The following is a 17,257-nucleotide window of genomic DNA, read 5'->3' as shown; positions in this document are numbered from 1 at the left end:
CACTCCAGCAACCCTCAGTTTGTTTCCTGAGATTAAGAATTCCTCATGTTAGTGAGGTCATATGATACATGTCTTTCTCTGACTGACTTATTTCGCTCAGCATAATACCCTCCAGTTCCATCCACATCATTGCAAATGGCAAGATTTCATTCCTTTTGATGGCTGCATAATATTCCATTGTATATATATACCACATCTTCTTTATCCATTCATCTGTCGATGGACATCTTGGCTCTTTCCATAGTTTGGCTGTTGTGGACATTGCTGCTATAAACATCGGGGTGCACGTACCCCTTCGGATCCCTACATTTGTATCTTTGGGGTAAATACCCAGTAGTGCAATTGCTGGGTCGTAGGGTAGTTCTATTCTCAACTTTTTGAGGAACCTCCATACTGTTTTCCAGGGTGGCTGCACCAGCTTGCATTCCCACCAACAGCATGGGAGGGTTCCCCTTTCTCCACATCCCCGCCAACATTTGTCATTTCCTGACTTGTTAATTTTAGCCATTCTGACTGGTGTGAGGTGGTATCTCATTGAGGTTTTGATTTGGATTTCCCTGATGCCGAGCGATGTTGAGCACTTTTTCATGTGTCTGTTGGCCATTTGGATGTCTTCTTTGGAAAAATTTCCGTTCATGTCTTCTGCCCATTTCTTGATTGGATCATTTGTTCTTTGGGTCTTGAGTTTAAGAAGTTCTTTATAGATTTTGGATACTAGCCCTTTATCTGATATGTCATTTGCAAATATCTTCTCCCGTTCTGTCAGTTGTCTTTTGGTTTTGTTGACTGTTTCTTTTGCTGTACAAAAGCTTTTTATCTTGATGAGGTCCCAATAGTTCATTTTTGCCCTTGCTTCCCTTGCCTTTGGCGATGTTTCTAGGAAGAAGTTGCTGTGGCTGAGGTCAAAGAGGTTGCTGCCTGTGTTCTCCTTTAGGATTTTGATGGACTCCTGTCTCACATTGAGGTCTTTCAACCATTTGGAGTCTATTTTTGTGTGTGGTGTAAGGAAATGCTCCAGTTTCATTCTTCTGCATGTGGCTATCCAATTTTCCCAACACCATTTGTTGAAGAGACTGTCTTTTTTCCATTGGACATTCTTTCCTGCTTTGTCGAAGATGAGTTGACCATAGAGTTGAGGGTCCATTTCTGGGCTCTCTATTCTGTTCCATTGATCTGTGTGTCTGTTTTTGTGCCAGTACCACACTGTCTTGATGATTACAGTTTTGTAATAGAGCTTGAAGTCTGGAATTGTGATGCCACCAGCTTTACTTTTCTTTTTCAACATTCCTCTGGCTATCTGGGGTCTTTTCTGGTTCCATATAAATTTTAGGATTATTTGTTCCATTTCTTTGAAAAAAGTGGATGGTATGATACCAATTTTAATATCTGATTCTTGAAGGATTAGCCTCCAGAATATAAGCATATGCTCAATGCAATACTGCACATACTAGAAATAAAAACCTACAGCTAACTTTACTTGATATAAAATGTCTGGTCACTTCGTAATAAAGTGACATGTTAAAGAAACATGGTTACAGAAGAACAAAGTGCTAGAAACTCAAAGAAAGAGAACAGAAACAATTCAGGAGCAAACAAACGAAAATAAAGGAAAAATACCATAATTAGGCAATACTGTTAAAAAAACTAGTAAAACAACAAAGGAAGTAAGACACTAGAGGACCAGTTCCCTAAAAGAAAAAAACAAACAAACAAAAATTTTATTTCAAAATTATGCTACAAATTCGGGCTAATTTGTTCCTTATAAACTACTTCTTAATATAAGGATTTCACAGTATTACATCTAATTACTAAGTCTTTCCCCCAAATGAAGGCCTCAGCTACTTCTATGTCTACTAACCAAAAAATTCAGCTGTCACCAAAAAAAGACAAAAATTTATAATGCAAACTCTATTCAAGTGGCCATCCAAAGAGGCTCCCTCCCCCACCGTGGTCCCATGGAAACTACTGTAATTCATTTCTTTCAATGATATACTGTGACATGCTGGCATATAGATTTTACCAACAAATAATATACTAATTTCATATCTATATAAACTAAATCTAGCTTGTGACACTCTGGAGTTTAAATAACATAACAGTGTATAAGCATGTATCAATAAATAATACAGCTGATATTTATTAAATATCCAGGGGCTTTAAATGCCTTATCCCTAATCTTCAAAGGAATCTTTTTAGATAAGGGAATTGAAAGTCAGAGAAGCCAAATGATATGCACCCACAGTAAAATGTGGCACAGGGATTGAAACTTAAGGTTGGACCCTATGCTCTTGTCTCTTCAGCTGTGCTGCTTGCTTTTCACACATATATATAAATTGAATGAAATATCTAAGTTAAAGCTACCATCAGAAAATATCTATTTTATGGGGTGGTTACATTAAGAAGGACCCTTGGAAATCACCTATTTGGACAGGATGGAATTAAGGGGAGACACAATCAATTTTTTCATATTTTATAAAGTAATACATGTTTACTGTAAAGGGATTAAATAATACAGAAGCAAACAGAGAAAAAATGAAATGTCTCTTGCTATTTCCATAATCCCATTCCCCTTTCCAATTAGGCATGTATCCTTCCAGATCCTCTTCTGTGAATTTACAATGGGATTATACTATGCTGTGATTTGCTTTTTCAGTTAACAATACATCACAGAAAAAATTCCATATGCCTCTACCTCTTTCTTTTTGATGGCTGCAGGGTATTTCACAGTATGGAAATATCAAATCTATTTTGAAAATGTGATTTCCAACATTTGAATATTAAAGCAATACTGCAAAGAATTAAAAATATACTTAAAAAACACAAAGTGACCAATTCAAAAATGACAAAAGACTTTAAAATGCATTTCTCTACAAATGGCCAATAAGCACATGAAAAGATGCTCAACATTATTATATTCTTGTACAATCACCATCAGGATCAACAGAACATTACTCGCACACTAGAATCCTCTTTCTCCTACCCATCCCAATCACTACCCCCTCCTCCTCTCCAAAGGTAACTGATATTCTGACTTCTAACACCGCAGAATGGTCTTGAGCTCTATGATTTTGAACTCTCTTTATCTATGTGGAATTATACAGTGTATGTATGTATGTATGTATGTATAGCAGGCTTCAACATTTATTCAACTCAACATTTATTTTTGTGAAATTCATCCATATTGTTGAATATAGTTGTAACTCATTTCATTTTCATTGGTGTAGAAGAATCTATTCAATGAACATGTCTTCATTTATCCATTCCATTATGGAATACCTCTGAGTTTTTCAAGTTTTTTGACAATTAGGACTAAAGTTGCTATAAACATTCTATATATACCTAACAGTGAAACTGCTGGATTACAGGGTATGTGTCAAATTCAGTATGTAATGCCAAACAATGACTGTCCCACATTACACTCCTACTAGCAGCATGTGAGAATTCCCACTGATATATATCCTTGCCAACCTTTGGTATTCTTATTCTTACATTTTAACCATTCTAGTGGACATGCATTAAAAACAGTTAGTAAGATTTCAATTTGGATTTCCTTAAGTCCCTAAGACTAATGATGTTGATCTTCTTGTCATATGCTTACTAAAGTACTTGTCCAAATTTTTACTCAATTAAACAAATCAGTTTATTAGTCTCTTCTTATTGACTCTTTACATACTTTAGTTATGTGACCTCTGTCAAATATCTTTCTCATTTTGTGACTTGCCTTCTTCATTATCTTAATAGCGTATTAGGATGAAGTTCTGAACTTTAATTAGGTTTAATTATTATGCTTTTCAGTTATGATTACTGTTTATGTCTACCCCAAGATCATGAAAACAGGTCATGGAGATATATATTATCTTCTGAAAGTTTCACTGTTTTACCTTTCACATATAGATCTGTAACTCTCCTCCCAGGAATGATTTTATATACAGGATTAAATAAGAAATATATATATACATATATGTGTGTGTGTGTGTGTATGTGTATATATATATATATATATATATATATATATATATATATATGTATCAAGGTGACCTAGCACCATTTACTGAAATGACTATCCTTTTGATAATGCTCTGAAATGCCACCTTTGTCATAAATCAAGTACCTATGCATTCACAGGTTTGTTTCTGGACTCTATTCTGTTCCACTCATCTATTTGTCCACCCTTGAATCAACACCATCATCTTTTTTTTTTAATTAATTTTTTTAAAGATTTTATTTATTCATTTGAGACACAGAAATACAGAGAGAGAGAGAGCATGAGCAGGGGGAGAGGCAGAGGGAGAGGGAGAAGCAGGCTCCCCGCTGAGCCAGGAGCCTGATGTGGGGCTCAATCCCAGGACCAGGGATCATGACCTGAGCTGAAGGTAGATGCTTAACCATCTGAGCCACCTAGGCGCCCCAACACCATCATCTTAATAAGTGAAATTTTAACAATAAATCTTGGGGCACCTGGGTGGTGCAGGCTGTCGAGCGCCCGACTCTTGGTTTTGGCTCAGGCTGTGATTTTAGGGTAGTGGGATCAAGCTCAACACGGAGGAATCTGCTTGGGATTTCTCTCTCCCTCTGCACCCTTAACCCTGGCTTGCTCGCTCTCAAATAAATAAATAAATCTTTTTAAAAGACCAATAAATCTTGATATTTAAAATAGTAAGTTTCTCATTTTTCTGTTCTTCAAAATTGTCTTGGGTATTTGGGGCTCTGCATTTCCACATAAATTTTAGAATCAGTTTAGAATCGGTTGTCAATTTCCACAAAAATCCTACCTCAAAACTTGGGGCATTTATCAGCAACTCTGACCTATTGGGCTCTGAACTCCAATTTTTATTCCCCTAGCACTGTGACTTTCTCTATTCCATCAGTAGATACCCTACAGGAATAATGTCTCCATATACTGGGGTCACTCTTCAGGATGCCCTTCTTCTGCTTAACCTTAGCTCAGTAAGTGTTTACTGCTTTATTAACCTTCCAGTGCTTCAAAGAGATATTTTTATATTTCTGTCCAAATTTTCTGTTTTCAGAGGAAGTGTTCTCTCTAAATTCCCTAAGCCCTTCATCTTAAGAAGTTCATACTTCAAAAATAAGCTTTGCTTTTGTCTTTGCTTTTCTCTTACCCTCTTTCCCTACCTTCCTCTCTCTCCCCTCTCCCTCCCCAACTCTCCAACCCCTCTTTTTCTTTCTTTATAAATGAAAAGGTAGATAATGTGAGAAAATGAGGAATTCCACCATGGAAATTATAAAAAAAGACAAAATGTTAATCTAAGAAATAAAATACGTAAGAATTGAAGAGTTTATTAGATGGGCTTAAGAGAAGCCTACAGGGAGAGAAAAATCAGTGAAATTTAAGATAGGTCAAATGTAAGTATCTAAACTGAGAAGAGGATGTGTGAGACAATATCAAAGAGTGTAACAGACGTGCAAAGAAAAAGAGAAAGAGAAACTATTGCACAAAAGAAATACAGAAGAGATAATAGCTGAGAAAACTAAAAACCTGAAGAAAGAGATCAATAAATAAATCCAACTGCTCCATCAACTCCAAACAGGATAAACACAAAGAAAACCACATATGCTTTCCCTTCTTCCCCCTACCTCAACCTCATCTTCCTCCATCAAACCATAACCTGTAGTGACTGAACTAACTGCCAATTTCTTATGGACAAGCTTCTATCTTTCTTCCTCTTTTCTTTCCTCTTCTTGTCTTCCTCTCTCTTTCTCTCCCTCTCTCCCCCCTCAACCCCACTCTACCACACCTTCTTCTTCTTAAGGCAGCATGGATACTTGCTTTCTTGATCAGGACATGGTGACTCATTGATTTTATTTTTGCATACACAAATAATTGAACATGTTGAGAACATTAAGAAGAGCTCCAAAGGGAACATTTTTCCTAGTGCCCTTGTTGTGTAATAATATAGGGAGCTTTAAATTTCAGTCTCAAACTATAGCTGCATCTTTCAGATTTGGCATCTAACAGTAACAGATGGCAATGTTAAAAATAAATAGAACATTCAAGTTGTTTATACTGTAGGCAAAGACAGTTTTAAAGTGTGAAACAAGCCTGAGGCTGATAGAATTCACATCATCCCTTTCAAAATATATTAAGAATGCACATTTCCTTATGCCAACCCTGCAATGTTGCTCACAAAAGAGAAAATATTAGCTTTTGAAGGTGTGCTGTCATTACATGTCATCACTAATTTAGAATTAACAATGTCATACAGGTCTATTAATAGAAATTTATTTTCCAGAACTATCAATAACTGATCAACTTTCTCAAGTTTTAAAAGCTCTGGAGGTTATCACTATTAAAATGTCACTTTCTCATTCAAAACATGAGAAAGTATTTAATTGGCACAATTTAATACCAATATTAAGCTAATTTTTAAAAACTAAGTTTACAGTATACCTGAGGCAGAATTATCAAAGACAACCCACAAACTTAATACCTAACAGGTTAAGTTTACACAGCAGAAATATATAAAAATAATGCATGAGAAACCACAATAAATTTTTGATGTTGAATTTAATAACTTTAAAATAGTGACCACAAAAACCCATGACCATTCAACAGATAGATAAAAAGTATTTGACAAAAGCCAACACCTTTTCATGATAAAATCATTCAACAAACTAAGAACTAAGATAAAGGGCATCTATGTAAACCCCACAGCTAACATCTTACTTAATCGTGAATGAACGATGCTTTCTCCTAAGATCAGAAATGAGACAAAGATGGCCATTCTTAGAGGTCTTGCCAGGGAAATTGGGCAAGAAAAAGAAATAAAAAGCATCCAGATTGCAAAGGAAGAAGTAAAACTATCTCTATTCACAGATAACATGATCTTGAATATAGACTATCCCAAGGAATCCAACTAAAAAAAACTATTAGAATAAACATTTCAACAAGGTTTCAGGATACATGATTAGTATACAAAATTAATTGTGTTTCTATGTACTTGCAATGAATAAGAAAATGAAATCAAGAAAATAATTCCATTTACAATAGCATCAAAAAGAAAAAAAATAAATTTAACAAAAAATGAAAATTTATACTCTGAAAACTATAAAACCTTGAACAAAATTAAAGAAGTCTAAATAAATGGAAAAACATCCCATGTTCATGGATTGGAAGACTTAATAAATACTGATAAGATGGTACTACTTTCCAAATTGATACACAGATTCAATACAATCCCTATCAAAATCCAGCTGACTTCTTTGTAGAAATTGACAAGCTGATTCTAAAATTCATAGGGAATTGCCAGGGACCCTGAAAAGCCAAATCAATCCTGAGAAAGAATAAACTAAGAGCAAAATATACCACAAAACAAAGGTAATCAAAACAGGGTCGTACTGACCTTAAGAATAGACATACAGATCAGTGGAATAGAACCAAAAGTCCAAAAATAAACTTTTATGTCTAAGGTCAATTAATTTTTTACAAGGGAGTTAAGACAATTCAATGGGGAAGGAATAACCCTTGTTTCAACAAATAGTACTAAGACTCCCAGATGTCCAATGGAGTTGGACCTCACACCAGACACAAAAACTAACTCAAAATGAATCACAGACTAAAATCCAAGACCTAAAACTATAAAGTTCTTAGAATAAAATAATAGGAGCAAATCTTGACCTTGGGTTAGGCAAAGTCTTCATAAATAAGACACCAAAAGCATAAGCAACCAAAGAAAAAATATATTGAACTTAATCAAAATTAAAAACTTTTATGCTTCAATGGACAGAATAAAGACAGGCAAAGACAACCCACAGAATGTGAGAAAAATATCTGTAAATCACATTACCTGATAAAGGACTTGTATCTAGACTATATAAAGAATACTTACAACTCAATAATAAAATGACAACCCAATTAAAAAATGGGCAAAGAATCTGAATAGATATTTCTCCAAAAACATGCAAATGGCTAATAAGCACATAAAAAGATACTCAACATTATTAGTCATCAGGAAAATACAAATCAAACTCACAAAGATACACCACTTCATTACCAGTAAGATGGCAACAATCAAAAACACAATAACAAGGATATGAAGCAACTAAAACTCTCATATACTGCCAGGGATATTGTAAAATGGTTAGCTACTTTGTAAAGCAGTCTGGCAGTTCTTCAAAAGGTTAAGTATAGAGCTACCATAGGACCCAGCAGTTTCATTCCTAAATATATGCATGAGAGATGAAAATATTTATCTACATAAAAACTTGAACACCAGTGTTCATAAACAGCATTACTCATAGTCAAAAATGGAAACGACTAAAAATGAGTTGATAAACTATAGTATACCCATACAATGGAATATTATTTAGCCATAAAAAAGAATTAAATTCTGATACATGGATGAACCTTGAAAACATGCTAAGTCAAAGAAGCTAATAACAAAAAACCACATATTATATGATTCCATTTTTATGAAATGTCTAGAATAGGGAAATTATCTATAGAGACAGAAAGTAAACTAGTAGCTGCTTAGGGCTGGGAAGCAGGGAGAGGTTGGGACACTGTCTGCTAATGGGTATGGGATTTTCTTTTAAGTTAATGATGCCATATTTAAAAAAAGAAAGAAACCTATAGTCATCACAACTGCTAATGAACATTTACTGAGCAAGTACCCACTGAGAAAGTTTTTTTAATAGTGTTTACCCAAAGAAGGGGGATTTAACAGAGGATAAAAATGTTTTGAAAAGAGACTAAGAATCCTGTCTCAAGTAGAACTGCAAAGAACACTGTTTTCAAGTATTTTTCTCTACTAAACAATAAAGGTAGTCTGCCTAGAATTTTAAAATTCCTAACTTTCTGTTAAGAAATAAGCTTCAAAAGGGGTTATTGACCTTTATTACCTTTACCTAAATACTATAAGCAAAGATGGTATGATGTATGCTTTGGGGACAGAGGTGGGAAAATACTAAATAAGCTTTTTTTCCTTCTAATTCTTACACATAGGTTCTAACCCTAGAAAATACTTTAAGGAAAACAGTCCAAATAAATTCCGAGGCCCAGAGATTTTTTTCTTTTTCTTCTACTAGGGGCAGAGTAGGGAGAAGGATGGAGAAAGGCAAAGGGAATATAATGCAAGTAAGAGAAATAAATTTGATTACTTTCCCTTTCCTCCAAAATCTTTCAATCTTTGTTTTGTTTTCCTTTAAAAAATTTATATCACACTAAAAACTTCCAGGCTAAGTACTCTATACAATTTGCCTAGATCAAATCACCCCAATAAAAACAAAAACTTCCATTTTCTTGATTTCCATCCCCTGTGACACTGCTTTATTTATTCATAAAACAGTCCATATATTGGGTGCCTGGGTGGCTCAGTTGGTTAGGCGACTGCCTTCGGCTCAGGTCATGATCCTGGAGTCCCGGGATCGAGTCCCGCATCGGGCTCCCTGCTTGGCGGGGAGTCTGCTTCTCCCTCTGACCCTCCCCCCTCTCATGTGCTCTCTCTCTCATTCTCTCTCAAATAAATAAATAAAATCTTTAAAAAAAAAAAAAACAGTCCATATATTTACACAGCACTGTAAATACACTATGTAAGTAATGAAAATGCTGTTTAAAATAGCTTAAAAAAATAAAATAGTTTTGATGTTCATAGTCATTGATAAAGTATATATTCCCTTTAATTTATTACTTTTCAGCTAATCATACTATATGAGTTCTTTAAACTTGTTATTTCTTTTATCATTAATAAGCTATATCCCTACTATATAACTACAAAAACAAATGATGACAAAGATTAATGGACCAAGAAGTTCTCTGAAATTATCTGAAATGTCAAATGCACCTTTGTGAAATAATCAATAGAGAAATAAGAATATATTAAAAATCAAAACCACATAAAATTAAGGATTCATATTATGTCAATAAATGGAAAGAACAGCAAAACAAGCTATGTGTTCAGCTAAAAGAGAAAATCTGTTTCTTTAAGCAGCTGATAAAATAACCACACTAATGAAAAAGTGTACTCACCTGGTTTGGGCACTGAGTTGGTCACTGACTGGGGAACTTTCTGATTAATTAATTCAACGCAGTGTCCAGGGAAGAGTCCCACCTATGGAAGAAAAGCAGCAAAGACAGGATTCTAAACCAGAGCACAGACCATTGTGTGAACACTGCCAATTCAATTCCAGTAATGTACTCCACAGTCTCTCCCAAAGGATTCTATTATTCCAAGACTCTAAATCACAGATGATACCAATTACACAAATAATAAAACAATCTGTTGCTATGAGTATACAGAGTTGTGTATTATGAGTCCAAATATCTAAGTCTGCTTTTTCAGTTTTAGCTTTTAATTTCTCAAACTTTTTTTATACCAATTAAAATATTTAGTCTGATACCAAGCTATACATGCAGTATATACAATTTTTACCTCTTAATAACTTACATTGCTGAAATTTCAACCCAGTTGTATTGATTTATCTACGGCCAACTTTCGTATTTATTGTCTTCTCTGTAATTTTAAAAAAGTCAACACTAAACCACATTCAAATTTCTTTGTGAATTTTCATTCTCTCACAGGTTTCATGAAAAATGACAGGACTAAAATAAATTGGTGAAACAATTACTCATTTAAAATCCTGGTATTTACTGTTGCTAGTAGTGTATAAATTAAGTGGGAAACCAAAAGAGAAGAAAACAACCAATAATGTTAGGTCTAGAATCGTAAGTAGTTGTATTAGGAAAATACTGAGCTCACCACAGACCACCCACATTACACAGAGATCCACTGTAGAGCCAAGAGAATACATACAGAGATAAACAGCCTGGAAACAAAAGTAAAAAAGAGATCTTTGCCAATATTTATAGATGTTTCCTTAGATAGGAATATAATCAGGCTACCATGCAACAGATGTTAAAGCTGAACATGAAAACTACATCACTTTTTACATCCCTCTGTTGACAGACTCGGGAAGAATGGAATGGTCTTCCAAAAGTTATGATTCATCATAAAGTTTTGAGCTGTATAACTTCCATCTGTGTGGGATTATTTTCACATATGCATTTACTGCATTCTTATTCCAATTTCTGGATTGATATTCCATGGTAGTTCTTAAAATTATGAAGATGTAACCAATTATCATGAGCTGAAAAGGGGTTATTAACATGTTACCAGTTTTGTTTAAAAGATATCTGAATTTGGGGTTCTTAAAGTTCCTATGCATTGCCTTCCAAAATGAAGCTTTAAGTGTTTGTTTTACTGGTGAAATTTCATACCATATTTTATTCAATGTCCTATGTAGCTAAACAAGTAGGAATTCTTCCAAGATCAATTAGAACCAGATAAGAATCACCTTGAGAAACCCTTCTTATTCTTCCTTACACATACCAGTTATTATGAGAGGGTGGATGGTGTCATGGTTAACGGACAGCCTCAAGGGTAAGAGTGCCTGGGTTCAGTTCTAGGTCTGCCACTTACAAGGTCAGGTTTGTGACTCAGCCTCCCTGTTTTTAGTTTCTTCATCTAAACACAGTAATAGTACCTAGTACATAAGGGTTGTTATAAGAATTAAATGGATCAGTATAAGCAAAATGCATACAGTAAGTACCCACTAAGTGTTAGTATCTCCAATACACTGGCTACTACAAGCCTAGAGGGCTCAGGCTCTACCTTTCAATGGACGACACATAACACTTACCACCTTCTGCATGTGTGGACTTGAGTTTCTTCCCTATCAAATATCATTCTTTCCATAAAATTAGAATTAATTTCAATTTATAAACATTTTCCGCCACTTTCTAGAGAGAAAAGACCAGGTTCTAAACTTGGCCTGCCCATTTACTAGGTTCTGTGATCTGGAGCAAATTAATTAACATCTGTCTCAGTTTCCTAATTTGTAAAAATGGGGATAATATTAGCTACCACATAATTTGTGTGAAAGCACCTAGCCTATTTTCTAAACTTGAATATCTTTCAGCAAATAAAAACTAGTTTTCCATCACTTCCTAGACTGAACAAAGCTTAATGAACTTCTTTGGAGAACTACATCATATATTAGTTACATTTGCACTTTTTAAATTTGTCTCAGTGCATTAGGTTTAGATATATGAGTGAATGTGATACTGTGTACTATGTAGAGGTCCATGGTAACTTCATTTAATGCCTATCTCCAATCCCTGCTCACTTGTCTCCCTTCATCATAAAGTATAATATTACTATTATAAAGTATAATATTACTATTAGCTAAACTATATATTCAGTGCCCAGGTGTAGCCACAGCACATGCAAATACAGCTCTGCTGCTACTATTCTAGCTCCTTCCTCCTGCTGTGATGCAGGTATGGAGAGTAGATCTGTAGGAACCATCATTTGACCTTAAAAGAAAGACTAAGAGAATCTTAGAAATTTCTGCCTAGCATCTCTAAGTTGCTAACTCAACAGTGGCCATCAGTCACTTTCTCTGTTCACTTTTCTGTTTCTTGAAACCCAAAGTACTCCTATTAGTAAGCCTTTTAGTTGGAAGAGCTGATTCTATAAATTTGTGAAAGGCAAGTAGATTCTACTTTCCTATTATAAAATTTCCATCACAAAAAAATGAAGCTGTGCTCTGTTGAAAATATACACCAGAATATAACTAATCCTAGGGGGAAAAAATATATAACTAACCCTAAAAACACAGTTAATGAACATTTACTTTTCTGACTCATACTTAAGCTAATATTTTACCAAATATAAACAATTTCTTTTTTTTTAAGATTTTATTTATTTGACAGAGAGAGACACAGCGAGAGAGGGAACACAAGCAGAGGAAGTGGGAGAGGGAGAAGCAGGCTTCCTGCTGAGCAGGGAGCCCAATGCGGGGCTCAATCCCAGGACCCTGGGATCATGACCTGAGCTGAAGGCAGACGCTTAACCAACTGAACCACCCAGTGGCTACCCAGTTAACAATTTCGATAAATTCAAAATGTCAAATGTTAAAAGTGACTGGAACTCTGGCAATATTATCTATGAGCTATGTCATCCTGTTTCATATATTATTCTTTCTGCCAGCAGTGACAATTTCTAACGCTCTAATTTATATGGCTGAGAAGGGTGAGGGAAACTGGGTATATTGGCAGAAATCAAAATGAGATTCAACTCTAGCAATAAGATGGAAGAGAGAGAAAAGACCAACATCTAGGGCCCACAGGGTAGAGGAGTAGGTAATAAAAATATAGTAATAGAAGAAGAACAATTAGGGGCGCCTGGGTGGCTCAGTCGTTAAGCGTCTGCCTTCGGCTCAGGTCATGATCCCAGGGTCCTGGGATAGAGCCCCGCATCGGGCTCCCTGCTCCGCGGGAAGCCTGCTTCTCCCTCTCCCACTCCGCCTGCTTGTGTTCCCTCTCTCACTGTCTCTCTCTGTCAAATAAATAAATAAAATCTTTAAAAAAAAAAAAAAGAAGAAGAAGAAGAACAATTAAAGATAAGGCTACAACAGGTTAGGGATGAGCTTCCAGGAAGGAAAAAAGACTTTCAATTTGTAGTTTTCCCCCAAGTCTTTGAGATAAAGTGAGAAAAAGCAAGAGATACTATTAGAGTAGACATCTCCACCCTTATCCATAGATTTTGCTTTCAGTTTCAGTTACCCACAGTCAACCATGGTCTGGAAGCAGATGATCCTCCTTCTCATCCATTGTCAGAAGGTCAACGGCAGCCTAACCTTATATGACAGTGCCTACATAATTAGCCTCACTTCATCTCATCACATAGGCATTTTATCACCTCACATCATCACAAGAAGGATGAGTACAGTACAGTATTTTGAGAGAGAGATCACATTCATATAACTTTTACTAAATTTTTGTAATTGTTCTATTTTATTATTATTTTTGTAAATCTCTTACTGTGCCTAATTTATATATTAAACTTTATCATAGGTATGTATGTATGTATAGGAAGAACAGTATATATAATGTTCAGGACTATCCATAGTTTGGGGCATTCTCTGGGGGTCTTGGAAAGTATCCCCCGCAGATAACACAGGACTACTATATATCCCACAGTGTGCTGGTAAAAGTTGAACAACTGGCCCTTCAGGAGGAAAGGCCTTGATTTATAGCGTTTGCCAGGGTCCGTGGTATAAGTGCTCCCACCATGGCTGATTTCAAGCTACCAACATGACACAACTGAATGCAGAGTTGAAAAAAGACACAGAGTAGCCTGTTAAGTAGTATTTATACCATACAGAACACTAGGTGGAAACCTACCTCAAGAGCACAGATAACAGTAAAATATAGTAAAATAATTCCAAATAAAGTTTAAGTATTTATTATAACCTTTATTTTTAATACAATTCACTTCATTGTAAACATATGCTTTAATTTCTAATAGCAGCTGTGTTTCCCAACTGTACTATAAAATTCCAAAAAATTTCACAACTTGCTCTGGCTCACCACTAATCTATACCTGTATCCTCAGTCCAGGGCCTGTCTTAACTCTAATAGCTCCTAGGAACAGGTTTCCAGCAGCTTGACAAGTATATGGCTCCCTCTCAGCAAGTAAATAAGGACAGACCTAAATGTAACTAACCAACTGCAATCTGATTCTTCTGACCTTCTTCTACCTTGAGGATCGGCTCAAACTATAAAAGAAATAGGTTTGGCTACAAAAGTGAATATACTGAAAAAATATTTTGGTACAACATAGAGGGAATGCTACATAAGAAACTACTGCAATAACTTAAGGCTGAAGCTTTGGTAACAGTTGTAAGGGAAAAAAGTCATTGCTTACCAATGGAGCCTAATCCTAACTATGGTCTCCCTGAGGCAACTAATCAAAATCTAAAAGGAATTTCAACACAACAATAATGTGTTTATCACTGATTTTTTTTTTAAAAAAATTCCTATTCTAGTGGTTGATTTATGTAATTAATAGCTAGTGAACCTTTAGGACTGTTAGCATAACAAATTTTTTTTTTATTAAGTTTAGTAAAGTAATGCTCTTACTTTCAGAGATATACCACAGATTCTTCATCAACTGGAACTACTGGCCTCAGAGAGTTTCCAATTTTTCATTCTCAGACTACAACCTCCTCTCCTCCCAGGCCTCTCGTGCTCATATATTCCATGACAACTGAAGCTCAAATTCAGAAGTACTGCATCCCCTTCTCCCCGTATATTTCCCCATTAGGGTACCTAGTCCCCTTCCAATCTCTTTTTGCTACCTAGTATGAACCAAGAGATTGATCATTTTAAAGTTAAAGTGGAACTTTAAAAAATATCAGTACCCTTAATTTCCTCACAATATTAACTTTCTGCCAAACCAATCCAGCAACCCTCTCCAAAATAAATCAATATACCATCCTCCTTGCATGCCTCTGTATTGCTAAAGAAAAATCACATCACTCAGGAGATTCAAACAAGACAAATGCATTCTCTCCCACCCTGAAAGTCAATTATTTTCTTCCCACTCCCCAAATATTCTTAGAGAACTCACTCCTTTTTAGGATCTCTGTCCAGTCCAGACTATGTGCCCCTGCCAACAACATCCCAGTTACAATTCATCAGACCATAAGTTAATTAGTCAATTAGTCTGCCTCTTAAGATTTTGGAACTAGGCTTGAATCTTTATCTCCGAGTTGCTAGAACTAGAAAGTAGTTTTTTAAAAAAAGGAGAAGAGTGAGACAAAGAAGCAGCAGCTGCTGCTACTACACAGAAAGGAGTAAAACTGTAAGCAAATTCCCTCAATTTCTGACTTCCCAGTTCCTGGTTCCATCTAATAATTTTTGCAGTGGTTTTTTGAGATATTCCTATTTGTGTCTCTCCACCTTTATGTCCCAAGAAACTCTACATTGCTTCTCGTTTCTTTGCCTTATTTACACTGTCTCCCAAACATTTAATGCCAGCTCCCTAATTTCTACTGCTAAAAACATTACTCTTACAGTAGAATGTTAAGGTTTGGGACTCAGAAACAAAGTTAGGAGGGGAGCCTGGGTGGCTCAGTCGGTTAAGCGTCTGCCTTTGGCTCAGGTCATGATCTTGGGGTTCTGGGATCAAGCCCCACATCAGGCTCCCTGCTCAGCGGGGAGTCTGCTTCTCCTTCTGCTCCTCCCCCTGCTCATGCTCTCTCTTTCTCTCTCTCTCTCTCTCTCGGTCTCTCTCAAATAAATATCTTTTTAAAAAAAAAAAAAAGAAACATGGGGCACCTGGGTGGCTCAGTCGTTAAGTGTCTGCCTTCAGCTCAGGTCATGACCCCAGGGTCCTGGGATCGAGTCCTGCACCGGGCTCCCTGCACAGCAGGAAGCCTGCTTCTCCCTCTCCCACTCCCCCTGCTTGTGTTCCCTCTCTCGCTGTGTCTCTCTCTGTCAAATAAATAAAGAAAATCTTTAAAAAAAAAAAAAAAGAAAAGAAAAAAGTTCAGGAATCGGGGTATAAATCTGGGAGATGGGCAAATATATTGAATTTAAAGTTAAAAGAGTAAATAAGATAGTCTAAGACAAAGAGCACGAAATGAGAAGGTAGTTCGACCCCAGACTTTCAGGGATCTGCTAGAGGAGGAAGTGCTGTAAAAAAAAGACTGAGAAGACAGAGGAACTCTAAGACTGTCATGTCACTTCTGAGAGAAGAACATGTCAGGAAAAAAGAAACAGAATACTGATGAGACCTTAAGTAAGAGGAGTAATGAAGTGTCCATTCTTGCATTAAGCCAAACAGAGACCACTAGTGAAGCAAGAGAAGAAAACAGGGCTGAAGGGTTTAAGCATATACTTGTGATGAGTAAATGTAATAATGGTGGCCCTAGACACGTATTGAATGGAGCACTGGGTGTTATATGCAAACAATGAATCATGGAACACTTCATCTAAAACTAATGATGTAATGTATGGGGATTAACATAAGAATAAAAAAAAAACTAATGATGTAATGCATGGTGAGTAACATAACATAATAAAATTTAAAAAAACAAAAAACAAAACAAAAATTATGTTGGCCCTAGAATCTAATCTGGGTAAAAAAGCAAGTGAAGAAGTGGATAATGGCAGAAATTGGAGGGGCCAATGGAATGATATATTGAGCACAACTGCTTGTTATATAGCAAGTAACTAACAAATGAGATTAATTTTTCCCCATTAGCTCAATGACGTATCAAATAAAATTACGGTTGGTTTAAAATTTTAATAACTCTACCTTACCTTTCTCCCTTGGCAGGAGTAAGATGAGGATAGAGAGGCATTATAAGTGGAAGAACACGTAGATGAAAAGAGCAACCTGTGTAATGGGGGAAGGAAGGATGATGGTTTAATTTATGTGGAAATTGAGTT

The 17,257-nt window shown here is 35.8% G+C and overlaps 1 protein-coding gene across 2 annotated transcripts in view; it reads right to left on the bottom strand.

The window, feature by feature from the left end:
• ARHGAP32 (Rho GTPase activating protein 32) overlaps positions 1-17,257 on the bottom strand; it is a 217,963-nt gene that overhangs the window by 67,216 nt on the left and 133,490 nt on the right. For both annotated transcript variants that reach the window (XM_044919193.1, XM_044919194.1), the window contains one exon: positions 9,986-10,067. In XM_044919193.1, the coding sequence (XP_044775128.1) occupies positions 9,986-10,067 (82 nt within the window). The remainder of the gene's footprint in view (positions 1-9,985; positions 10,068-17,257) is intronic.

This window comes from Neomonachus schauinslandi, chromosome 11, assembly GCF_002201575.2.
Source record: "Neomonachus schauinslandi chromosome 11, ASM220157v2, whole genome shotgun sequence".
In the NCBI taxonomy this organism is placed as follows: domain Eukaryota; kingdom Metazoa; phylum Chordata; class Mammalia; order Carnivora; family Phocidae; genus Neomonachus; species Neomonachus schauinslandi.
This window is presented reverse-complemented; position numbering and strand designations above follow the sequence as displayed.